The sequence below is a fragment of the Clinocottus analis genome, unplaced genomic scaffold (assembly GCF_023055335.1).
Source record: "Clinocottus analis isolate CAN_PGR_092001 unplaced genomic scaffold, fCliAna1.0.p SCAF_16, whole genome shotgun sequence".
Classification (NCBI taxonomy): domain Eukaryota; kingdom Metazoa; phylum Chordata; class Actinopteri; order Perciformes; family Cottidae; genus Clinocottus; species Clinocottus analis.
This window is the reverse complement of record NW_027175887.1, coordinates 2,100,265-2,126,127: the sequence shown is the minus strand read 5'-3', so window position 1 is coordinate 2,126,127 and position 25,863 is coordinate 2,100,265. Positions and strand designations below refer to the sequence as shown.

General features: G+C 43.7%; 3 protein-coding genes across 3 annotated transcripts; 1 reads left to right on the top strand and 2 right to left on the bottom strand.

Annotated features, from left to right (window-relative positions):
- Positions 1 to 10,718: 10,718 nt before the first annotated feature.
- Positions 10,719 to 14,537, bottom strand: LOC137786422 (growth hormone secretagogue receptor type 1-like). Its single transcript, XM_068578307.1, has 6 exons — positions 14,414 to 14,537; positions 13,316 to 13,491; positions 12,354 to 12,834; positions 12,003 to 12,284; positions 11,234 to 11,329; positions 10,719 to 10,909 (listed from the first exon to the last, which is right to left on the bottom strand). Exons 1-6 carry the CDS (start codon positions 14,535 to 14,537, stop codon positions 10,719 to 10,721), a joined length of 1,350 nt encoding a protein of 449 aa, XP_068434408.1.
- A 2,290-nt stretch (positions 14,538 to 16,827) lies between these two features.
- Positions 16,828 to 20,541, top strand: eci1 (enoyl-CoA delta isomerase 1). Its single transcript, XM_068578781.1, has 7 exons — positions 16,828 to 16,969; positions 17,785 to 17,913; positions 18,134 to 18,261; positions 18,497 to 18,643; positions 18,728 to 18,849; positions 19,490 to 19,668; positions 19,916 to 20,541. Exons 1-7 carry the CDS (start codon positions 16,927 to 16,929, stop codon positions 20,080 to 20,082), a joined length of 915 nt encoding a protein of 304 aa, XP_068434882.1. The 5' UTR covers positions 16,828 to 16,926; the 3' UTR covers positions 20,083 to 20,541.
- Positions 20,542 to 21,534: 993 nt separating this feature from the next.
- On the bottom strand, positions 21,535 to 25,336 carry dnase1 (deoxyribonuclease I). The gene is made up of 8 exons (XM_068579249.1): positions 25,199 to 25,336; positions 24,296 to 24,384; positions 24,073 to 24,159; positions 23,304 to 23,419; positions 22,963 to 23,075; positions 22,711 to 22,865; positions 22,393 to 22,486; positions 21,535 to 21,647 (listed from the first exon to the last, which is right to left on the bottom strand). Exons 1-8 carry the CDS (start codon positions 25,334 to 25,336, stop codon positions 21,582 to 21,584), a joined length of 858 nt encoding a protein of 285 aa, XP_068435350.1. The 3' UTR covers positions 21,535 to 21,581.
- Between the last annotated feature and the right edge of the window lie 527 nt (positions 25,337 to 25,863).

The following is a 25,863-nucleotide window of genomic DNA, read 5'->3' as shown; positions in this document are numbered from 1 at the left end:
CCGCCTCGTAAACGGCAACAGAACTGCCTCCAACGTCTGGCCCGTGTCCCGATGACATGTCGCTTTCTTTCTTTTTATTCCTCCTCCCACCGCAACAGGGAATACACCGGGACACACTTTGAAAGTCGATGTTTGTGTAATGGTCCTCGCGTTAGTCCGACCTGAGCCTCGCCCTGAACACCGGAGACCGCCTGCCTTGCCGAGACGCTGGGCTGCTGCACGGTTCACAGAACAAAATCACCAAGTCATTAACTCAGTTATGTTTAACCATTCTACCATGATGATGACGATTATGACTCACAGAAGTGTTGAAATGTCAATAGCAGGCTTTAGAACAGGACACTATACTCACAATAACAGTTGCTTAGTCTAGAGTTATACCACATGGACAGACTTCAAAGCGTGTGACTTTAAAACAGCGCTTTCTACTTTATTTACAATGCCTGGGTCAAGGAAAGACAACAATGTGAGTGTGAAGTTTATGGTGGATATTAATAATTCAACATCCTACGACTACAAACACTTAGTCTGGGAGTCGACACTCGTTTCCCTGAAAACCCGATTCAAGTTCTGGCCGAGCTCTGGGAGAAATTTGACTCGGCAGGATGAGCTCCGGGGATGAGCTTCAACTTTTGTATCTTCACACAGTAAAATAGTAGGTAAGTATGTAGGTAGGTAGGTAAGTAGGTAGGTAGGTAAGTAGGTAAGTAGGTAGGTAGGTAGGTAGGTAGGTAGGTAGGTAGGTAGGTAAGTAAGTAGGTAGGTAGGTAGGTATGTAGGTAGGTAGGTAGGTAGGTAGGTAAGTAAGTAGGTAGGTAGGTAGGTAAGTAGGTAGGTAGGTAGGTAAGTAGGTAGGTAGGTAGGTAGGTAAGTAGGTAGGTAGGTAGGTAAGTAAGTAGGTAGGTAGGTAGGTAAGTAGGTAGGTAGGTAGGTAGGTAGGTAAGTAAGTAGGTAGGTAGGTAGGTAGGTAAGTAGGTAGGTAGGTAGGTAAGTATGTAGGTAGGTAGGTAGGTAGGTAGGTAGGTAGGTAAGTAAGTAGGTAGGTAGGTAGGTAAGTAGGTAGGTAGGTAGGTAGGTAGGTAAGTAAGTAGGTAGGTAGGTAGGTAGGTAGGTAAGTAGGTATGTAGGTAAGTAGGTAGGTAGGTTGGTAAGTATGTAGGTAGGTAGGTAGGTAAGTAAGTAGGTAGGTAGGTAGGTAAGTATGTAGGTAGGTAGGTAGGTAGGTAAGTAGGTAGGTAGGTAAGTAGGTAGGTAGGTAGGTAGGTAGGTAGGTAGGTATGTAAGTAGGTAGGTAGGTAGGTAGGTAGGTAGGTAGGTAGGTAGGTAGGTAAGTAGGTAGGTAGGTAGGTAAGTATGTAGGTAGGTAGGTAGGTAAGTAAGTAGGTAGGTAGGTAGGTAAGTATGTAGGTAGGTAGGTAGGTAGGTAAGTAAGTAGGTAGGTAGGTAGGTAGGTAGGTAGGTAAGTAAGTAGGTATGTAGGTAAGTAGGTAGGTAGGTAGGTAGGTAGGTAAGTAGGTAGGTAGGTAGGTAGGTAGGTAGGTAGGTAAGTAGGTATGTAGGTAAGTAGGTAGGTAGGTTGGTAGGTCGGTAGGTAGGTAGGTAAGTAGGTAGGTAGGTAAGTAAGTAGGTAGGTAGGTAGGTAGGTAAGTATGTAGGTAGGTAGGTAGATAGGTAGGTAGGTAAGTAGGTAGGTTGGTAGGTAAGTATGTAGGTAGGTAAGTAAGTAAGTAGGTAAGTAGGTAGGTAGGTAGCTAGGTAGGTAAGTATGTAGGTAGGTAGGTAGGTAGGTAGGTAGGTAGGTAGGTAGGTAGGTAGGTAAGTAAGTAGGTAGGTAGGTAGCTAGGTAGGTAAGTATGTAGGTAAGTAGGTAGGTAGGTAGGTAGGTAGGTAAGTAAGTATGTAGGTAGGTAGGTAGGTAGGTAGGTAGGTAAGTAAGTAGGTAGGTAGGTAGGTATGTAGGTAGGTAAGTAGGTAGGTAGGTAGGTAGGTAAGTATGTAGGTAGGTAGGTAGGTAGGTAAGTAAGTAGGTAGGTAGGTAGGTAAGTAGGTAGGTAGGTAGGTAAGTAAGTAGGTAGGTAGGTAGGTAGGTAGGTAGGTAGGTAGGTAGGTAGGTAAGTAGGTATGTAGGTAAGTAGGTAGGTAGGTTGGTAAGTATGTAGGTAGGTAGGTAGGTAAGTAAGTAGGTAGGTAGGTAGGTAAGTATGTAGGTAGGTAGGTAGGTAGGTAAGTAGGTAGGTAGGTAAGTATGTAGGTAGGTAGGTAGGTAGGTATGTAAGTAGGTAGGTAGGTAGGTAAGTATGTAGGTAGGTAGGTAGGTAAGTAAGTAGGTAGGTAGGTAGGTAGGTAGGTAGGTAGGTAAGTAGGTATGTAGGTAAGTAGGTAGGTAGGTAGGTAGGTAGGTAAGTAGGTAGGTAGGTAGGTAGGTAGGTAAGTAGGTATGTAGGTAAGTAGGTAGGTAGGTTGGTAGGTCGGTAGGTAGGTAGGTAAGTAGGTAGGTAGGTAAGTAAGTAGGTAGGTAGGTAGGTAGGTAAGTATGTAGGTAGGTAGGTAGATAGGTAGGTAGGTAGGTAAGTAGGTAGGTTGGTAGGTAAGTATGTAGGTAGGTAAGTAAGTAAGTAGGTAAGTAGGTAGGTAGGTAGCTAGGTAGGTAAGTATGTAGGTAGGTAGGTAGGTAGGTAGGTAAGTAAGTAGGTAGGTAGGTAAGTATGTAGGTAGGTAAGTAAGTAAGTAGGTAAGTAGGTAGGTAGGTAGCTAGGTAGGTAAGTATGTAGGTAGGTAGGTAGGTAGGTAGATAAGTAGATAGGTAGGTAAGTAGGTAGGTAGGTAGGTAGGTAGGTAAGTAGGTAGGTAGGTAAGTAGGTATGTAGGTAGGTAGGTAGGTAAGTAGGTATGTAGGTAAGTAGGTAGGTAGGTAGGTAGGTAAGTATGTAGGTAGGTAGGTAGGTAGATAGGTAGGTAGGTAGGTAAGTAGGTAGGTTGGTAGGTAAGTATGTAGGTAGGTAAGTAAGTAAGTAGGTAAGTAGGTAGGTAGGTAGCTAGGTAGGTAAGTATGTAGGTAGGTAGGTAGGTAAGTAGGTAGGTAGGTAAGTATGTAGGTAGGTAAGTATGTAGGTAGGTAAGTATGTAGGTAGGTAGGTAGGTAGGTAGATAAGTAGATAGGTAGGTAGGTAGGAAGGTAAGTAGGTAGGTAGGTAGGTAGGTAGGTAGGTAGGTAGCTAGATAGTTAGGTAGCTAGGTAGCTAGGTAGGTAAGTAGTTAGGTAGGTAGTTAGGTAGGTAAGTATGTAGGTAGGTGGTAAGTATGTAGGTAGGTAAGTAAGTAGGTAAGTAGGTAGGTAGGTAGGTAGGTAGGAAGGTAAGTAGGTAGGTAGGTAGGTAGGTAGGTAGGTAGGTAGGTAGGTAGGTAGGAAGGTAAGTAGGTAGGTAGGTAGGTAGGAAGGTAAGTAGGTAGGTAGGTAGGTAGGAAGGTAAGTATGTATGTAGGTTTCGGTGCAGGTAAGCAAAAGCACGAAGCACACGGCAACTTGCAACAATGACCAACTACCAGAGAAACAAACGAGGTAAGCCAGTATGAAAAGAGAGAGAGAGAAGAGAGAGAGAGAGAGAGAGAGAGAGAGAGAGAGAGAGAGAGAGAGAGAGAGAGAGACAGAGAGAGAGAGAGAAGAGAGAGAGAGAGAGTGAGAGAGAGAGAGAGAGAGAGACAGACAGAGACAGACAGACAGAGAGAGAGACAGACAGGCAGACAGAGAGAGAGGCCGATGAGGGAACGACTCGTCATGTTAGATTAGATGTCGTGTGTTTTGCAGCAAATACATTTGCAGACTGTTAGATGACTGTTTGGATTGACATAAAACAAATCAATAAGTATTTTTAAAGTATAACTTTAAAGTCCAAATTGTTCCATCACATTGTTCCATGTTTTTGCAAAATCATTTTTTAAATTTTAAATCAGACGTTCAGGGTTTTGGACGACTCAACTTCTGGCTCACCGTAGGGTAAAGTTTCCTTACTCAAATGAAATGAATGTTTCCACAGTGTTTTCAGTCAGATATACATCCTCACAGACACGTTTAAAACGGTCTATTGGAAAGCACTTGAAGCATTATCGCAGGGTAAGAAATGGCAGAACATCCCACAATGGCTCCCTTCAGAGAGGAAGCAACTGTGTACATCTTCCTCAAACTTGTCATCCCAGCTGTCTTCGCCCAGGAGCTCTGACTCCATATTGCATTAATTTGCTCCATATGTTACAGGTCCCTACTGCTGAGCAGCACCACTACAGCTAATAAATACTGGTAGTAAACTACTGGATGGCCCCCAACCTTTATAATTAGATTGCTCAATCATGTGCTGTAGAGAGCTTTGTCTTGCTGGGGGCTCAGAGAGAGAGAGAGAGAGAGAGAGAGAGAGAGAGAGAGAGAGAGAGAGAGAGAGAGAGAGAGAGAGAGAGAGAGAGAGAGAGATGTCTGTGTGTTGTAGGAGGGCATTTTAATGTCCATGTGTGTACATGAGCGTGCGTCGCGTTCACACTTGTGTTTATTTCCCTCTAGTGTGAATGTGCCGGCCGCGTGCGCTGGCTTTGAGAGAATTTACATCCATGTGCAGTTGGATTGAAGCAGAAATGAATCCCTGTGATGAACCGGCTTGTTAAACGAAGCTCTTAGGTCCACTGCAATGGAAGAGAGGTATTGAGTTTGTGCCAGAAGTAGAGATACATGCAGCTAATTTCCACATTGCATCATGCCTCGGGATCAATTCCATGAAACTCTTGCTGATTTGTTTTTGCTAATTGCGCTCTGTACTGTTCACATTATTGTTTCCACGCAAGAGAAAGTGAGAGCAGAAAGTAATTATATGTATTTTTCTCTTCCACCTCAGCTTCATGATCAGCCCAATAGTCAACATTTCATTACCGCCGTCAAACATCGAAAGAAAATAGTTTTAATAATCATGTGAAATATCTGTACGGCTAACACGATGCTACCGCTACTAGCTTAGCTTGAGTTAAGCGTGAAGAGTGGAAACGGGAGAAAAACAGTTGGCTTTGCTTCCTGGTGGGGAAAAGGAACAAAATCCGCCTTACCTTCTGATTAACTTGTTTGTTTAATTCATACAAAAAACACTGGGAGAACTTGTGAGGAAAAACAAGCAGAGACTCCAGGAAGTTACAGGTCCCAGCCAGGAAATAGTCAGACACATCCGACCCCGCGTAAATCGAACAGTTGCTGTTGTTACAATTCGGTTTCTGTGTGGCTTTACATGTATAACGTGCAAATGCAATTTATTTTCCTTTAGGAGTGCTGCAAGGCACATTTTTGTTATCTTTGACCAGAGCCAGGCTAGCTAGTTCTTTATGCTAAATGCAGAAAGGGCTAGCGGTTAGCGTTAGGGCAAATTTCGCGTATGTATTGTGGTGTCACAAGGGGACAGGTATGGAGGGGCGCTACATTCCAACTCATGATCCGCGCCCACACTACAAAATGGCCGCCAGGGTCTACACTTCATCTCCCAGACTGCCGCATCACTCACCCAGCTGCAGGTGCTTAGGGCACCTCATTGGAGCAGAAGTTTAATAAATGGCAGAGTGGAGAGCACAAGGAGCTGGACAAGCAGGAAGTCAACCAACACCTACTTGGAAGAAAAGGACTACGAAGAGGAGGACCTTGTAACATGGACTTTGCAGAGTTGAGTTTTGTTTTGGTGCAATAACCACTTTCTTCCCTCTTTTGCACTGCCCCACCCTCGCCTGCCCTAAAGACAACCCGTGACACTGCAGTGTGTAAAAATTGACGACGTAATAAAGTTTACGTTTTGAAGTTTTAAGCTAAGCTAGCCAACTGCTGGCCCCAGCTTCATATCTAGAAACTTAAGTGCTATCAACCTTCTTATTCATTTCTTGCCCCCCCCAAGCAAATAAACCCACTTCCTCCCATCCCACCCGAGCTAAGTGAGCCAGATGACTGACTCGTGAAAGACTGACTGGTGAACACCTGCGCTACATATCGTCACTACAATTATCATTAATGAATAAATAAAGTCCAGACCAAGCGTTGTTTGATTGATCGAATCCACCGGGTCGCATTCACAAAGGCCTGGGAGCCGGATGGAGGGGTTCTTTAAATGATATGATTTATGAGGTACATTTCAAATGCACACAGCTGTATCAACAATGCAGAGGAAGCTGGGTGAGTGATAAGGGGAACATGTCCTGCTGATAACCTGGTTCATGTACACGCAAGGCAGAAGACTGGATCTGTTATCTTTTCACCAGAGCGGAAGACAATTAAGTGGATCTTAAATCGCCAGTGGAGAGTGGGAGACAAGGGCATCTGAAAACAGCTTCTATAAGAGTAGTGCCTGAGCTGCTGAAGCAGCAGGGTTAATGCACTGGGTAAAGCATGTGGTTTTCAGGGTGTTACTGGGGTGAAATATGGGGCTACTGGCGGGTTTCATGCCGCATTTTCATAGAAATGTGATTTGTCTATTAGTTTTTTGCTTCTTGGGGGCAAAACATTGCACGGCAGCTGGATTCTCACGCTATCGAGTAGTGCTTTTGAATCGTGTGGGTGACTTCACGACGGCTACGTCGTCCACTCCTTACACACGGTCTAGAGGCAACTGTTCCTTCTAAACAGCCATGGTGGCCCCTGAAGAGGTTTGCATATAACTTCTAACAGAACTGGAGAGAGAGAGACGAGCAAAGAATGACGCCAAAACCTTTTCTCGATGGTTTTTTCAGCAAGAGTTTGATTCGCAGATGGCTCATTCAATCACCTGCCACCTTTTTTTGATGGTGCTGACCCTTTTCCAAATAGTTTCCAATGAAGGTTTCTCAGAGAAACCATGTGGAGCATCAGACTAATAACAAAAGAGATACAAACACAACAAAATACACATGATCAGCCTTCATTTTGGAGTTGTGTTTGTGGCCACCTGACGAATCTAAAACTGCAGTGTGAGTCACGTTCTGTGGGAAAACCAGACAAAGATTGATTACATACATGTACATGTAGACAGATACATTCCCTTTTCAAGCAGAACCGTGTTCGCCTGACCACAACGCTCACCGGCCCGTCCACCAGTTGTCAGCTGAAGCAATTAAATCCCCGCTGCGCCGTTGGGAACAAACTGAGACGCTGTGCATCACACAGTGAAGTAAGCACGCCGCTTCATCCACATCTCGCTGCACGGGGCGAACACACAACATGATGCAGGGGCAGATTGACAGGTCCTCAAGGGTTTCTGCTCCACGTACGAAGGGGATGATTGCACAAGAAACAGTGGAGTCGCACAACAGAAGATACAAGTAATACAAATCTTTTAAAATCTCTTTCTAAATTGAAGGAAAATGTGATCTAAAATCATTGACCAGTGAAAGTGATCACATCGTAACTAAAAATAGGTTATATGCGCTTGTTACGCAATGACAAAATTGCATAACACACACAAACAACACTGTGTAATGTAACAAGTGTGTTCATAAGAAATTTGATGAGAAAAAGTGTGTTCAATAATCAGGTCTCAGGTCGACTAACCAATAACTTTTATAAATAATGACCTCCCATTCGTTCATTAATGCTTAATTAATGTCACAATTGGAGACACTTAAACTTCAAAAGTATTTAATAAACTCTGTCTTCCTTCATGAAAATAAATTCACACAGGAGCTTCACCTGTTCAACTGAACCTTTCAGACCTTTGTACCACAGCGCCGCATGGTGGTGGAGAGCATCTGTTGCACCGCGTGAACAGCAGTAAACTAAAGAGTCAAACAGACGCACCAGGACTCATTCAGGGGACGTGATGTCAGAGATAGTCCTGATGGGACCTCGCATGTCGCCCCATCAGTGTAGGAATGGCTGAATGATGACGTGTTAAAGCGCTTTGAGCGGTCGGAAGATTATAAAAGCGCTCTACGAGTCCATTTACCAGAACCTGTACGCTGCAGATTTAAAATATGAGACTAAAAGGAGAGGAACAACTCAACTTTGATACTGAAGGTGGAGAGGGTTTGGCTCGGTATGAGCATGGCGAATGACCTTTTGATGACCTTTTGTCCATTTCTTTTGGGCCTCATGGCATCACATGACCCTGACGTTGCACGGAGCGATCACTGTGTGTGTGTGTGTGTGTGTGTGTGTGTGTGTGTGTAAGAATACAAACGTAGTACTAACTGGTAATTGATCAGTCTTTCTTTTCCCAGCATACACGGTTCCTTCTCCGAGCTCTTCAAGCTGCGGGTACGCGTACTCAAACGTGTCTACAGTGTAGTGTATTGTGTAGCCGCTACACACAGTACAAACACAACACCTGTGAGGAACATGACCTTAACCTCTGCTGAAACTAAAGCTAGACGCTATGGCTGAGATCAGAGCGCGTTAACCTGCAGGTTAGAAAAACTCTTTAACCGTGTAAACTTAAACGTTTGCTTTAAATTACAAAAGGAATATTTTCCCGTTTTGGGAACGACAGTTCTTTGCTTTTCTGCGAAGAGTTCGAGGCAAAGATGGAAACCACTCACGTGTCTGTGCGTAAGTATGAATCCAGCACCATTAGCAGGTCATTTTGTTTGTTGCATGAATACCAAACTGTGTTTTTAAGGCTGTTAAAGTATCTTTAAGTGTCACCGTTCATCACAAAAAGGCAAATTCATGTTTTTGGTGAGAACTGTTTAAAAAAGGGCTAAAATACCATTAAAACGCAGATGAAGGACTTCATACGAGGCAGAGACCTTTTATTAGACATCCTTCATTTTATTGGAGGCACCGCCAGTTATTTCAATTTCCAGAATAAGAGAGCAACGGTTGTAAGAGTCATTATATTAATTCATAAGAATAGGTAATAGTGACATCACGTTCAAAACTACCCAGGGCCCCGCCCATAGTACTACTACACCGAGCACACAATACTACACAGCTACATGAGGCGGTGTGACGCTGAAGGAGCATCTCAAAGATGCATTCACTGACTTCTTGAAGCCACTTTGGGGGCCGCAGAACAACCTTAAAAGACAACATTAAGACTGGTGACTGTGTGTGTGTGTGTGTGTGTGTGTGTGTGTGTGTGTGTGTGTGTGACATGTCTTGCATATCGTCAACTGATCATCAAATCATGTTTTTATTTTTAACTCATTCAAGGTGAAACGGTTTCTGTTTTTTTAAAAAATCTTTTTGACTGAACACTCATTGAATCATTCATAAAATACTAAATAATTGAAACATTGATAATTAGTATCAATAGTTTAGCTTATCGCGAGTATAAATGCTAATCTTTATATACATATACACCAACAGATGCTTATACATATGCATCTACATATACACCCGCACAGCATATACACATATTTATACTTTTACACACGTACTCCACAAGGACTGAATAGCTAAGTTGAGTAGAATTGAGTAATTTGTACAGTGTGTGTGTCTCATATGAGACAAAACCTCAGCGATAACTCTATTGATCCCAGGAGATGACTCACAGCACAAACACAAGCAAAACATTTATTTTTTTTGCATTTTACGATACATGTGAGACACTAGAAATACAATCACAGATACAAAAGGTCAGAATGATTTATGATATGAGACACTTTCAGTCAACTACATGTTATTTTTTAATTACAATCTTTTTAAATTTTGATTTGTTCATCATTGGTTGCTTTTATCAAGTCTGTATATATATATATATATATATATATATTCAACGTACAAACATATGTTCTTATGAAAGACATGATCTGATGGCACAAATGGTTACCAACACAATCAGATCAATTGTCCTTCAGCCCCGAAGCCGATCTATCCATCAAACTTCAGGAAATCCATTCTGAGGTGTTTCCTGCTGACAGACAGTGAAAACATAACGTCCTCCGCAGAGGTGATAACACCTCCAGTGTGAATCAAATAAAGACATTCATATCAGTATAGGGACACGTTAATGTAATATATATATATATATATTACGTCAAAACACATCAGCCGGTATGAAACTACATGAATCAAATGATAGCCCTATTCTGTGTGTGTGTGTCTGTGTGTGTGTGTGTGTGTGTGTGTGTGTGTGTGTCTGTGTGTGTGTGTGTGTGTGTGGACATACAATGTATTCCAGCAGGCTGCTGTCACCACACTTTAAGCTGTACCTACGTAAACATACACTTTCTCCTGTATAAAATATAGTGTGGAAAGTGCCTCGTCTGCTGTGAAACACACACACACATCCTGGAAGTGAGTTAGCCCTACTTTCAAACATTAAGACGCAAGATTGTCAGTGAGCTAAAATAAGTGGAGGGACCTTTGTTTCTAATCCGAGGACAATATTCTCGTTACTGTTTACTGGAATCAGTCGCTGACTCGTCCGTTTTCAACAGAGGGGAATGGACTCGGGGTTGATTCCTACAACTAGCGACTAGCGACATAGCCCGGAAAAATGTTTGCTAGTTTAGCTCCACGGACAGCGCCACAGATCAATGCCAGCACAAAATCCGTCAGACATACGTTGACGGATGCTACAGATTAACAATAGAGAGCGAGAGAGGCGGCCACGCACTGAGCTGGTCTGTGGAAACACTTGAAACAGATCAAACCAGGAAGTGGTTTGATCTGTTTGAACGCGGGTTTAGATTTTAAAAACGCCCTTTTATCAAACTCCCACTGTGGTCGTGACCTTTGCACTACTACCACTGCACTGTGCGTCAGTTTCTGCTTGCGCATCGTTAGCCGCTCAAAAAGTGGTCGTGGAGTGGCGCGTCGTGGAGTGGCGCGTCGTAAGCGTACGCAGGCGGTGGGACTGCGTGCGCATAAGGCTGCGCACGGCGTGCCGGTACTTGGCGGACATCAGGTTGTACAGCAACGGGTTGACGGCGGCACTGAGGTAGAAGAGGACGGAGGACACCAGGTTGAAATACTGAGACAAATAGTATAAAAAGTACGCGTGGGCGTCCGGGTGCGGGTGTGTACCGTTGAAGCGCGTGTCATTGAGCACGCCGTCATCGTACAAGCCGGTAGACGTCGCGCTTGGTGCGCGATGACGCGTGTTATTTCGCGAGCGCGCACGTGCGTGTGTCATGTTTTGCTGGAGCGTGCGTACGTGCGAATGCGCAGTCGTCTTTGTGGTCTGGAGGCGTGCGTCCGAGTCCGAGCGGTTGATGGGTTTGGCACGTGCGTCAATATCCGCGTTGGCGGCGACGTGAGCGAAGGTGTCGATGTCTGCGTGTGCGTCCGTGTCCGTGTGCCCTTCCTGTCCGTCGTAAATGGAGCCCATTGAAAAAAAGAAGATGGTGCGACCCACGTGGAAGGGCAGCCAGCAAAGGACAAACGCCAAGACGATCACTCCTGGAGATGGTGGAGACACAGAGGGTGGGGAGAAAAACCCAGGAGAGAACGTTACAATCATCAATACATGTCCAATTTCTTTAACTAAAATTAACTAAAGTGAACCATTAAGGCTTAAAACTAAAGAAATGTCTTAACTAATAAAGATATAAGTAATGTCTAAACTGGTTGCCCGGAGGTATCTGTGGCATCGTCCAATCAAAAGCCATCAGTTATTTAAGCGGGAAGTTTCTGTAGCGTTCAGAGCCGCTGAGCAGCTAACATAAGCTAACGTAACTTCAGCTGTTACGTAATCAGTGGGACAGACGATACATACTGTATTAAATTAGGTTGTTTATCTGTGCTATCGGCACGAGGGCTTGTGAACAGTCCTCTACAGTTAGAGTCAAAGCTTAGTGCACAGCACTGGGAGGAAAAACGGTAATTTTTCAACAATTATCGTCTCAAGCAGCACTTTCGGAAATATGGCTTGATCATTGTTGAAATACAAGTTTAGTTAATCAAAAAGTGCAAATTTTAAAAAAAAATGCCATACTTTTAAAAAAGTGGATCAAGCCGGATATTTTTAACAGTGCAAGCTTGACAACAACGTTGCTGAAAGTGTGTCCATGCCTGTGTCAGTCACCCCAAGAAGCGCCCGAGGCTCTGGCTGTGTTTCTCGTGTGCTTCTCACCCAGCATTTTGACCGTGTGCCGGTGACTCTGGTCTCTGCGGCTGCTCTGTGGACGGAGACACAGCGTCCGTCCGATCAGGCTGTAGACCAGTCCCAGGATGCCGAGGGGCACCAGGAAGTACAAGTTGGAGACGACCATCATGGCGGACAGCAGGCCGGAGGAGACGGCGTACTGCGTGCAGCGGCACTCTCGATTGTCGGTGTCGCCTTCTTCCCGTCCCCCTCCCTCATCTTCTTTCATCTTGTTTTGCCGCTCTCCCTCAACCCCCGTCTCTCCTTCTTCTTCACCTCCTCCGTCATCTGGTTGATTTTCAAATTCCTTTTTTCCTCCTTCGCCTTGATTCCTCTCGCCTCTTTCTTCTGTTCCCGCTTTGCTCTCCGCTTCCTCTCCAAACCATTTTAGCTCCCCGACCCTTTCACCCCATCCCATTTTCTGCTTGTCTCTCCACTCCGTTTCCTCTAATCCTCCATTTTGTCCACTTCCTCTTTCCTCTGCGCCCACCATAATCCCTCCCTGTTCTCCTTCCTTGCTCGTCCACCCTCCGTCCTCCCTCCCTCCGCCGAGCTCCTCTCCCCCGACGTCCTCCACTCCAACCATGAGCAACACGGGTGCCGCGCTCACGGCCGCGCCCAGCCAGAGGCAACCGATGAGGACCCTTGTTCTGCGCCGCGTCAGCAGGGTCTTGGCCGTGATCGGCCAGCAGACCGCCAGGTACCTCTCCAGGGAGAGGAAGGTGATGTGGAGGATGGTGCAGAAGGTGCAGCACTCAGAGAGGAACATCGTCAGCTTGCATGCAAGGTCTCCCAGAGGCCAGGGTCTGGGCCTCCACAGCTGCAAGAGACACAGCAATTATTTTCACCCCGACGACATCTTTCGTTTTCCACCTTTATTTAACACTTTATGACGCAGCCGTCACACGCAGGGGTGTGCGACCTTTTATTTAATATCCTCAGTTCACGATCAATGATTTGACTTCTTCATTTGGAGTTAGAACGCTTATTTTTTTAGACGAGAATAGTGATGTTTCCCAACAAGACGTGAGCCAAGACGTCAACCAAAGAAAAGGAATGACGAGACAATTTCCAACCACCCAGCACTGGCAGAGCGACACACACACACACACAATTAGTGTGTGTGAAGAGTCCCACGCATTAGAAGTAGCCATTTAAAGTAGCTCGACAGACTCACAACATGGTGAATGATGCAACATTTGTAGCCCCACCAACCAAGTCTTAAAGCTGTGTGTGTGTGTGTGTGTTTTGTGTGTGTGTGTGTGTGTGTGTGTGTGTGTGTGTTTTGTGCGTGCGTGTACCTTATACAGATCCAGAGGCAGCAGTAGGAGTATCAGCAGATCGCTGACAGCCATGCTGCTCAGGTAGAGGTAGGTTGAGCTTCTCATGTGAGGGCGGAGCCAAACCACCAGAATGGTCAGTATGTTTCCCAGAAAGCCGAAGAGCATCAGTGGGATGTAAATGACAGTCACGCACACTAGAATATGAAATATGGATAGGTTTTTATCAGAAATACTTATAGATTGATTCCACACATTGTCAGAATCATCTCTGTTGGAGAAAATCATCATGTAACATAGCTTGGAAACATTACATTTGGAAACATAAGAAAACGTAATATATAACTTGTTAAATTGAACACATCTGGTTTTATAACCAATACTTTCTAAAAGTTAGAAAGTTGACAATGACACTATCTCATGAAACCTGGGTTGAGTAAATACATTTTCTGTACACAAATTGTGTGTTTAGTCAAAGGTGAGTGTGACCCTGACCGCAGGCCACACCCAAAGAAGATGGAAAGGGATCTGGGAGGGTTGAATTACACTATAAAGCCCATGCTGAAAGTTTAAACTGTGGTCTTGTGCCTGTTGAGGACATTAAACATTTCCCGCTGGGTTACAACTCCAAATCAACGTCTCTTCTCGTCACTTTTGCCACAACAGCTCGGCCTTGGAGTCAAACAAGATTAAAATCAAAGGATAGCAGACTACATGGCATCCCCACTTTGTCATCTAACTTCTCTTTTTAATCCCCGCCAGGAGGATTATGCGATCGGACCGTGAGTGAGTGTGCGTCTCAGCGTCTGTCCGCGGCTAATCTTGCATTCCTCTTCAGCAAACTCGATAATACTTTATGGCTGCCCGCTTGAAGACATTGCTTGGTTGCGGTGACCCACACTTTCTCAAAACACATGTGATTGCAGATATTGAGCTGCCCGCTGACTCCCCTGCTCGTTCGTGATAACACAGCTGAGCGCTCATCCGTTACTCTGCATCCAGAGCGTTTTGGAGTTCATCACAGCCGTGGAAAATCTTTGGGAAGATTGTATGAACTTGTACCGTCTGCACACATTGGTACTTGTTTTTGAGTTTTCAAAATAATTTTATTTTACCCACCTAACTCGCTCAATCCAAACATAGGTTCCTCCAAGTGGCACTCTGGGTCCAAGCAGTCAGATGCGTGGCTACAGTTTTCATCTTCGCAGCCACTGCCCACGTCTCCCCACTCAATCGGATCCATGATGGCGCCCCGTGGGGTCGGACAGAAAAAGGGAGCGCGGAGAAAGCAGCGGGGGAGAGGTGTGTGTGTCCCGGGTTACAGGACGCAGCGATGGATTTCCTATGCCGCTCAATCACAGCGAACACTGAAGGGGAGTCTGAGTGGAAGAGAAAACGGACACGTGTGTACATTCACAAGAGATGACACATAGAAATGCATGCAATGCTGTTTACTTAACATACATGAGTAAACACACATGCAGTTAGACGTGCATCAAGGTACTCTGGAGCAGTTAAATCAACACTAAATGCTTCTGTTTGTGCTCCTGATTAGTTCCAAACCCATAAAAGACAAACCAAATAAACTGATACACACATAGGAGAGAAGACAACCATAAAGCTCTACACAGTTTATAGATTTTATTGCATTTTAAGTCTTTCTTTTGTTGTTATAATGAATTATTACTCTAACATCAATATCTATAAGAATTAAACAATTAAAAAACTACTTTTCATTGTAAGCACCTACAAAAGAATCTAATCCCAAAGCTGTACGTCAGTGTTCTCAGATATGAAACAGAGCGCACAAGAAACACTTTAACAGGATATAAAACAACATACTCACTGACTGCGAGGAGCTTCATTGGGCGCTGGGTCTCTCTGCCGCGATCACACACTTTGCCATGACTGACACACACACACATACACACACACACCTCTATCTCTCCCCTCACTCACTCCTCTCTCTTCCTCCTCTCCGTCTCGTCTTTGGCCGCCTGCTCGATGCTGTGCGCTTTACCTGTTTCACGATACGTCACTTTAGCGGAAGAAATGTTCACCAACGGGCCTATTTATCGCAAACGCCTGCAACATGACCTTTTCATTGTGTTTTCACACTCGCTAACTAATTTTCATGCCATAGACACTCTTCCTATACTCCTTTAATATACAGTGTAACAACAGGAAGTGGTGGGGCAAGTATTCAGACCCTTTACTTTTATAAAAGTACCAAGACAGCGATATAAAATTACTCCATTACAAATGAAAGTCTTGCATTTCTATGCCTATGGCACCATCATCAACAGGCACATCTGTGTTTGATTTTTTTTATGGATTGAGCGTTTAGATACTTTCACCCTATTCATATAGAACTTAAACATTATTTTTCTTCAAGATTAAATCTTGATTTTTACAATACAAGAGCTTCAAATGTATCTCGTGAAGGAATTTAGACACAATAATCTCTTAATCATCACTTATGACTCACAAGAAGTTTGTGTCTTACTCTGCAGAGACGTTGTCCTTCGCCTGTATGTTTTCTTTTCTTATTGTGTTGACCTGTTTAGGACTTTTCGGAGTGTCAGTAAAGAGCATTTGTGCCGAAGGCGGATGTGTAACCCCAAGCCAATAAGCAAGGTGTAATTGGGTCTAATTGTCACTTCTTTACACACCTTTTCTTTGTCATACAGATAGAGAGACACAAGGTCCTCTTTAGTGTACAATACAACACGGCAGAGGACCGGTTGTAATATTGTTGTGTGTTTTTTTAGGTGCAGCACTTTGTTCTGCACTGCCAGAAATATATGGAAGAAAGGATAGGATGGATGGATAGGATATCTACTTCGTTCGTCCCCAAGGGGACATTGGGTTGTGGCAGCAGCAATCAGAGTTACAAGGTAACTGAATATTGGTACGGGGAGATGGGAAGGGGGACCTTGAGGGTGTTCTTGGAACAACAGGAGATGAGAAGCAGCACACACAGATAACAGAATATTTGAGGAATGAATATATATTTATATGTACACTGTTTTGTTCAGTGTCCTGCTTATATGTAGGATCGATTACCAGCAGAATGCATCTTATTTATTTATTTATGAATTTCGGTATGTTTTGAAATTCTAATTGTGACATTATAAAATAACCATACATGTTGTAAAAAGTGTTCCTCTCTCCAGCCCTCAGTTTAATTACATAATAATAAAAGTTATTGAGGGAAACAACAGATCAAATCTTTGAAGAAAATAGTTTGTGGTCCTTTTTAGGTCAGACCTACAATGAATGAACACATTTAAACTAGATGGTGAATAAGAAAACATTAAAATATATAACTATATTTATTACGTTTATTCTGTGATCGTCTTCACTCTGGTATGAAACTCCAGCGATCAGTCCGCGCAGCTGCAGCGTCCAATCAGATAACAGAAGAACAGTGAGGGGGCGTGTCCAGTGGGCACGCCCCCTCACTGTGTTTTAACGCTGGAAACTACACACTCCGGGCCACCAGGTGGCGGCAGAGCGCCGTGGACGCGACAGCTGCAACCCTTCAAACTTAAAGCAGAAGAAAAAGACGGACGTCGTTTCCTGCCCGTCTTCAGCTTGGAGTTGAGTCAGAAACTCAAGCGGGGGACGAAATGGCCCTGAGAGCTGTGTTGAGGAACAAGTGCGTCTTGTCAGGTTTGTCTGCATGCACGTTCACGCGCCTCCCGCCCATTTCAGCGTGTCGGCCCGTGTTACGCGCGCCAGGGCCGCGCTCCATAGAAACTGGAGCAAAGGTTACAGGACGAGGCATAAAGAAGAGCCTTCTGGGTCACGACCACGGGCATAATTTTCTTTACATTAAATGCAAGCTAAATAACGTAGTGTTTTGTGCTTCAGTGCCTTACCTTTCACTATCAACAGCGTGTCGTGTTATTATTCAGGTCAGCCAGGTCAATTTCAGCTCGTGCCCATTTTCAAATTTAAGAACTTTTAAAAATATAAAATGTGCTCTTAGATTTAAGAGTTACAGGTCTCTTTTAATTGGTGCAGAGAACATCTTCGAGGTGAACACACCTTTTTGCTTTTAGATATGTGTTGTATTTATTGTTAAAATAAAATATTTAAATACAAAATAATGTCAAACTCATTGTTCTAGGTGAATAGTGTAATTATCTCATTGTTTGATTAATGACCGAAAAATAATCGGCAACTATTTCCACAAAAAAAGTATGAATTTGACAGAACAGTGTTTTCATTTTCTACGTCCATTTATTAGTAACCTAATCAAACACATGACGGCATCAACAACCATATTTTAACATTATTGGAGTAATGTAAAGAATTGGACACACCTTCAGTATTGTAATAATACGACCGTATAGTTGATAGTTTTAACTAAATTGTAAGTTTAAATTTGTTTCTGATTTGCATATATGTCTAGTGGATATGTACTTGTAACAGATCTTCCTCACAGGCACGAACTATGTGTGTGTGTGCGTGCATGCGTGCAGGTCTTCTTTACCAGCGATCCTCCTGCAGCAGCCATGGCAGAGTCTGTGCAACTCCTGTCCTCGCCGCTCAGCAAAGGAACAACTCCTCCTCGTCGCCTAAAATTGACGTTAATTTTGACCAAAGCACAGGTAAAGCTTTTGCCAACAGATCATCTTTTGCACGTTTCGGAGAGTCTGCTGCCCAGCTCCCTACTTAAATGTGACGGTAAATGTAAATTAGATACTGCTGACTATAAAGACTTTACATTTCATGTTGTAATTTATTTTCCTTTTTGACATGAATTTGGCAAAGAATTGATGTTAAAGGTCTTGATGTAATAGACCAGCACCTCTCCCTCCCTCCCTGTAGGTGTGGCTGTGATGTGCCTGCAGAACCCGCCAGTCAACAGTCTTAGTTTAGATTTCCTCACAGAGCTCTGCATCGGTGTGGAGAAGCTGGAGATGGATAAGAGCTGCCGAGGCCTCATCCTCACCTCGGTACGGTCTTAACTTTCTCCTCCGTATTTGTATGACATTAGAAATAGGATTTGGAGTTGCAGAATAGTAAATACCAGCAGTGACCCTTTCCATGGTAAATACTCTTTCATGTTTTAGAATGTTTTGAATCAGTGTGGCTAACATTTTTGCTGCCGTGTGACAATTTTGAAATATTGCATTACATTTGGACCGTTTACCCTGAGTGAGTGTGTGTGTATGTGTTGTTTTAATCCAGAGCCAGCCCAAGGTGTTCTCAGCCGGCCTGGACATCACAGAGATGTACGGGAAGAGTCCAGAGCGCTGCGGAGAGTTCTGGAGAGCGGTTCAGGAGATGTGGCTGAAACTCTATGGCTCCAACATGGTCACCATAGCTGCCATCAATGTACGCAAACACCTTCGTCACAAACTTGATAAATCAAACGTTTCGCGGATTGCCTCGTAGCTTACCTTGTCCCTCCCTCCACAGGGTTCCAGTCCTGCAGGCGGCTGTCTCATGTCCATGACGTGTGACTACAGGATTATGGCCGACAACCCGCGTTACAGCATCGGCCTTAACGAGACGCAGCTCGGCATCGTAGCACCTTTTTGGTAAGAATTACAAGTATAACTCCAGGAAATCAAACGACTGTGCTGATCCCCTGCACTGTTTCACCAGAGCTGGCCGGATCACCGGTCTCTGTTTAATTTCCTCCTTCCTCTGTTCGAGAAAAGCAGACGGGATGCCAGCAAGAACTGCTTCAAAGACTCTCTTGCAATGGTTTATGATGATCTTCATTGTCATGCTGGTTTTGAGGATTTGGAGGAAGCCACTGTTAAACGTTTTAAATGTAACAATGGCTAACATTAGCAGAGTATGTTAGCACATCAATAACTAGCTTTAACAAGTTCAATCCTCTTTGTTCAACCAGAAACGGCAGCTGTTGAAGCCAAATACACCAGACTCCATTGACCAAAACAGTGACTTTAAGGCATCATGAGACGCTATTCATTCGAACTCAACAGAAGCAAAATCAAACTCTCAAATGGCCTTGGTTCATCTTTCCACTTTCTCAACAATCGCTAACTCTGGTTTGACGGAAATGAACCCTAACCCCACAAAAATAAGTATATTTCTTCCAGGAGTGCAGTTAGTGACAGTGTGGGCTCCATGCCAGCACTGAAAGCTTGACTGATTAGCTCACAAGAAAAGGATGCAGCTTCGCAAAAACTCAATTGCTGCTGTCTGCAGGTTTAAGGACACCATGACGAACACAGTGGGCCAAAGAACCACAGAGGTGGCTCTGCAGTTGGGACTGCTCTACAACCCTACAGAGGCCCTGAAGATAGGACTGGTGGACCAGCTGGTACCTGAAGACCAGGTCCTCGCCACAGCCACGCAGACCATGACCAAGTGGTTGGCTATTCCAGGTATACTGGCACCTTTCATGCATGATCAGTGCCAGAACTTGTTGGTCCAGCCACATTTTCATACTCTTAAAGTGGTGGCACTTGAGCTTCAGTGTGAGTAGTTGCTTTGGGTTGTTGCTACCTATCAATGCTACCGCTAAAAGTACCAGTTACATTGCATTAATATTGGGTCGAAAAAGCCAATTGCAATTTTTCTCTTTTTACTTTTGGAATCGGCGAGCTAATAGTTCATCTGTCCACTTCACAGACCACGCCAGAGCGATCACCAAGTCCATGATGAGGAAGCCAACCATCGACAAGCTGACCTCTAACAGAGAGGCCGACATCCAGTACTTTGTTAACTTCATCACCAAAGACTCGATTCAGAAGTCGCTGGGCATGTATATGGCCATGCTTAAAAAGAGAAAAGCCTAGAGGAGAGAGAAGCAGTTCCAATGTACTGTCAGCCACGCTCCATTTATTTTGAAATGTATTTACTAAGCCAGTTAGCTGAACGTGCTAACATTTGAAGTTATTGAAAAATCAGAAAAACACAAACCTGTTAACCTTTTTTTTCAGCAAAGAAATACTCTTATTTGCAATGTAGAAATCCCTAACTTTTGCTTTTAGGGTGCAGGGCTTTAGCGAACGATCAGTTATTGCCACAAACCGGTCTCCAGTTACTGCCTCGCACTACTGTACCTTCAAACACCATAACTAATGAAAGTAACCCTGGGTGCATTTAAACAGCCCACTGTAGGCGATGCCTTTGTGACAGATTAATCTACATAAAAGAACTGAACTGCCTTTTACCCTGAAATGTCTAAAGCAATTGGAGTTTTTATGTGGTCTAAGAATTGATTTGTGTATTTAAAGAATAAAAAAAAAACAGTTTTGGCTTGTGTACTTTATCTCCATTAAAAACTGATCACCATGGTCACATTGAGAAATAAAGTCGCTTTTGTTTTGAATGCAACAGAGAGACAGTTATACTACTAATACTGCTCCTAGTACTAATGCTACTACTACTGTTACTGCTCCTACTACTAATGCTACTACTACTGTTACTACTACTACTGTTACTGCTGCTCCTACTACTAATGCTACTACTACTACTACTACTGTTACTGCTACTACTACTAATGCTACTACTAATGCTACTACTACTGTTACTGCTACTACTGCTACTACTACTAATGCTACTACTACTACTGTTACTGCTACTACTGTTACTGCTACTACTGTTACTGCTACTACTGTTACTGCTACTAATGCTACTACTATTGTTACTACTAATACTGCTCCTACTACTAATGCTACTACTACTGTTACTGCTACTACTACTGTTAATGCTACTACTGCTCCTACTACTACTGTTACTGCTACTACTGCTCCTACTACTACTGTTACTGCTACTACTACTACTACTACTGTTACTGCTACTACTACTAATGCTACTACTACTATTACTGCTGCTGCTACTACTAATGCTACTACTACTACTGCTACTGTTACTGTTACTGCTACTACTACTAATGCTACTACTACTATTACTGCTGCTGCTACTACTAATGCTACTACTACTACTGCTACTGTTACTGTTACTGCTACTACTACTAATGCTACTACTAATGCTACTACTACTACTGCTACTGTTACTGCTACTACTACTAATGCTACTACTACTACTGTTACTGCTGCTACTACTAGTGTTACTGCTACCACTACTGCTACTACAAATTGTACTGTCACTTGATACAATAAAGGTGCATGAACTTCTGTTTGTGCTGCTTCAAAGATTTGAATGACAGAGATAATAGAATAGCAAAAATTATTAGTTTATTTCAGTCTTGTGAATTTAATGCTGCGGGATTGATCTCATGGTTCCAGTTCAGCCCGCTGGAGGTTTCTGCAACGCTTGTGGGGGTGAAGATTCAGGCGGCGGCAGCCGGGCCCTTCAGCTCCACCTCCACAGGGAAATGGTCGCTCACAGCCAACGCCTGAGAGAGAGGGAAAATGTAAAAAAGTAGCTTTTGCCTGTAGCACGATTTCTTGTTAGTCTATCTTAAGCATACAGAAGAGTGCCTTGATTAAACAACATGGTTTATAATATTGTAAAACTCAAAAAGTCGCTAAAGGACTACATATAGTACTGTTTTGTTTTTTTTATTTGGTGCTTTGAGCCAGACTATTGCTCGGCTGGTCTGGGTAGTCTCCTTCGGTTTCCACATGACGTAATCATCTGGGGGTCTCTCAAATGAATCGCGAAATGATATCAAGAAGGAGAGGGAGATTATTATGGGAGTTGTCTTCATTGTTAAACAACCACCATTGTCATCAGATGTGAACATGATGATTACACGTGAATATGATTATCCCATTTAGTCACGATTATTCCCGTTTGGACATTTCATTGAAATGAAAAGTGCAAGTAATGTTAGCTAACGCAACGTGAGTTTGCTAACTTATCATCAGATGGGTTCACTGCGTAGGATTATGAATCGCACTACTTTTCTTGGCCTAGCTGTTGGAGGCAGAGAGGTCAAGGGGTTCGGTAGGGTCAGGGTGGCCCGTTGGTCAGGACCATGAACTGTCTCATGGAAGTGATGTCACCCTTTAGTTTACTGCCGCTTTGAAGCCTTGAGTTCAGCATTTTGAACCTAGACTCAGCCTTTTTTTTTTTACTGCATCGCAACTGATGGAAATTCTGTCATAGAGGAGGATTAAAGAAAGAGTTGTCTTCACCAGACTGTGGCTGAGATTCAAGTCCACCATGTAGTTGTAGACCTGAGCACTGCCGGGCACCACTCCCTCCACCATGTCAGCTGTGGCCACAATCCTGCGAATACGGGAAGAGGGTTGAAATACAACGAAAGACAGTTATTGATGACATAAGTGGTGACCGGCTGGAAGATGACCGGAGTAAAATGTGTCATTATCTGTCTGACCTATGCAGAGCTGCTTAGGTATTTGTTAAAATGTGGTGTGTGTACAACTTTTTCTGTGAGTGTGTGCGTGTGCGTGTGCATGTGTGTGTCCAAGTGCCTACGCATGTGTCCCCACCTGTCGTAAGGGCAGTTAGTGTGTGACACCGTCGTGTCGGCCTCGTTGGGGATCAGCCACTGGAAACTCTTGTCCGTGAAGAGGCGGATCTGCTGCCAGTCGGAGCCCGATACGTACGTGCAGCCGGTGTTGAAGTCGCCCAGCAGCACGATGTCCTGCAGGGAGACGGGAACAGTTTTGACAACACCCCAGCTCGTACATGTCACAAATGAATTATCCTATGCACTCTTTTTTGCAGTGTGTTTTCTTCACATTGGTCTTCCAGCGGGCGCGGACGTCGGCCACCACGTCATGGAGGGCGTCCACCTCCTTCACGGCGGAGTCTGGAGAGGTGTGCTGGGGGATCAGAACAAAGTTCCTCACAGCTAGGAAATGGGAGGAGGGAAGAAGGAGTGGATGAAGGGGGGAAACAGACAAAGCAGAGAAGACACAAGTTTAGATTTTGGGATATTGCAGAAAAAAGATGCTAACAATATTTGGCTAACATAACATACTGCATGGCAGTAAGAATTCACAAGTCTTATTGGGTTTTTTTTAAGCGTCATTGGTGACTAACAGATCTTTGACCTCAGTCTACCTCCTCGAGGGCCTACCGGTCTGTTTGGAGGTGAACATGACGACGAAGGGCTCTCGGCTGAAGGTGTCCGTCCCGCACGGCTCGCAGCCGTCGTCGTAGGTGTAGTTTTTAGCCACGGACACCGTCTGCTCCCTGCAAGGGAAAAATGCTACTTGAGCACGTCTGTAAGTCCTGTAATGTCTTTCCATTTGTGGATAAGCAACGTAAACTACGAATCGTGTTTGTGCTAGCTTGCAATGAGCCCTTCATATCTACATGTTGAGATGCTCCGTCGCAGCGCGGAACAAACCAAACATCGGCTCTAGACCGAGGCTTTTGCATTAGTTTTGTTCTTAAGGCCACTGTTTGATCTCCAACACGCCTGTGACGGTAGAGGTGTTCAGTTGGCTCAAATCTGCAACCTCGCCACAACATGCCACTAAAAACTGCACACTGGCCCTTTAAGTGAATTTGTTGAAAAATTGCATTCAACATATGGCAAAAAAATCAAAGTTAAAAGACAATTTGCAGAATCAAACCATTAAATTATAGCCATTTTGATTAAATGTTTATGAATGGATGCATTTTGAGACATGTTGGGTTATTTGAGTGTTTTTTAATTTCTGTTACCAAATACCTCTCACTTCAGAGGCCATCGCTGACAATAAGGACAAAGACGCGGTGTGAATATGAAGTATGAATGGAACGTGGAGGGAGAAATAGTTCAGTTTCTGTTCACCGATGTTGGGCCTCAACGAAGGATCTTCTACTAAAGATCGCTTGTTTTTGCCCTTCTGAGTGTTTACCTGTAGAGGAAGAGATATCTCTCCTTGTAGGTGCTGCGACCCAGAGGCTCGCTGACGATGTAGCTGTACCTGAACTGAGGAGAACCTCTGCGAAAACACACACACACACACACACACACACACACACACACACACACACACACACACACACACCCTTTTGTTTTCTTTATCATAATATTAAACATACGCACTTGGTATTGTGCTTTGCTTGGTGCAGTCTAACTTGTTGACGTGCTCCATGAGTTTTTTGGTCGCCGACAGATCGCTGTCTCGGACCTCCTGGATCAGAATGATGTCATAGCGATGGACAATCTGAGAAACACAAAACAACACATATCTGATGGGAGTTCTCGGAGCAGCCGCGTCTTATTATTAAGTTGATTAATATGCAGAAAACAGAACCTAAAGAGGTCAACCAACAAATTGCCACTTTTTCATCAGGATTAAATGTAGTAAAGGTGTTTTTTGATAATTCTACACAATAAAGTTCACTGGTCACGGCAGACTTCAACTTTAATGTATTTCTTTTACTCGCCCCAATACAAGGTGTTATATGTATTAGAGGTTATAAAATAACAACAAAGATTAAAGATTAAAGCTACTACAAAAAAAACTTTATTTTTGTTTGTATTTTGGCGGCCCCTCTGGACAGAAGTGGTAGTGGTAGAATCCTTCTAGCTTTGCATAGTAAGTACTCTGATACCTCTCAAAACAGCTGGATAGTGTCTTCAGTGGCACTTGAGGCGAAAATTACCCCTATGATGTCACCGTGATGTCATCAGGGTCATATAAACTCGGGCTTGGACGGTAGAAACGGAAAACCTGAGCTACAAACTGGGAAAGTAAACTTATAAAGCAATGGATGCATTTACCAGGTGAGGAGGTAAATTATGAAATGCTAACGGTTGCATTGTGGGAAATATCGAATCCTTTAAAAAAAAAAAGTAATCTTCCTTTCGTGAGTCTCCAAAAATTGCCTGTGCGCCCCTTTGATCTTCATTGGTAGTTGATAAACGTGGTATTTTAGCTCCTCAGCACCGGTCATCATACATCATCTTCACACTATAAATGTGAGTCCGTGTAATGAGACACAGTCTGAGAAAAAGAAGAAGAAAAAGTTCCCGACCGTGCTGATGAGCTGCATGAGAGTCGCGTTGGAAGCTTTCTTGTCTCCGAAGGACTTGATGTTGAAGGCTGCCAGCAGCAGGGAGGCCGACAGGTGCAGCAGCGCCGACAAGACGCCCAACACACACACCCAACGCATCCTGGGCCGAAGAGGCCAGATTAATGTGGATATTTACGACACATCATCGTAAACCTTGATTTTATGACACATGGACCATCAGCATGTAACAGGCAAGAGAAGTAAAACAATAAAAGCAATAAAACATAATGCAGGAGAAAACAAGATTTAAAAGCAATTAAGAACAATAATTTAAAAACTGCTGAGTCAGATCATAGTGATCAAGGACACCACAGAGTTGTATAGACCTTCTGTCCTGAGGGTCTATCCTGGGGATTATCAACATGGATTTTAAAATCACCAACATTGACAACACAATCAAAATCAATACAGATGATGAACAGTTCAGTGAACTCATCAGAGAAGGCTGCTCAGTATTGAGGTGGTCTGTAAATGTTCAGGAATAAAACTTGAGACTTAAAGAGACTCATTAGATAAAATAGCAACTCCTCCTTTCTCATGCGCTCTTGTTTCACTCGTGTAACTGAAGTCAGGTCTGTCATCTTCCTCCAAGCAAGTTTCAGGTAAAAAAATCCAGTTTGTGCCAA

Coding starts and splice junctions, on each gene's coding strand:
- dnase1 (XM_068579249.1), bottom strand. CDS start 25,336: ATGCGTTGGGTGTGTGTGTTGGGCGTCTTGTCGGCGCTGCTGCACCTG. Junction 24,385..25,198: donor TCATGCAGCTCATCAGCACG/GTCGGGAACTTT, acceptor TGTGTTTCTCAG/ATTGTCCATCGCTATGACAT. Junction 21,648..22,392: donor TGAATCTCAGCCACAGTCTG/GTGAAGACAACT, acceptor CCTCTCTCTCAG/GCGTTGGCTGTGAGCGACCA.
- LOC137786422 (XM_068578307.1), bottom strand. CDS start 14,537: ATGGATCCGATTGAGTGGGGAGACGTGGGCAGTGGCTGCGAAGATGAA. Junction 13,492..14,413: donor GTTTGGATTGAGCGAGTTAG/GTGGGTAAAATA, acceptor TTCATATTCTAG/TGTGCGTGACTGTCATTTAC. Junction 11,330..12,002: donor GCACACGGTCAAAATGCTGG/GTGAGAAGCACA, acceptor CACCATCTCCAG/GAGTGATCGTCTTGGCGTTT.
- eci1 (XM_068578781.1), top strand. CDS start 16,927: ATGGCCCTGAGAGCTGTGTTGAGGAACAAGTGCGTCTTGTCAG. Junction 16,970..17,784: donor GAACAAGTGCGTCTTGTCAG/GTTTGTCTGCAT, acceptor GCATGCGTGCAG/GTCTTCTTTACCAGCGATCC. Junction 19,669..19,915: donor CAAGTGGTTGGCTATTCCAG/GTATACTGGCAC, acceptor TCCACTTCACAG/ACCACGCCAGAGCGATCACC.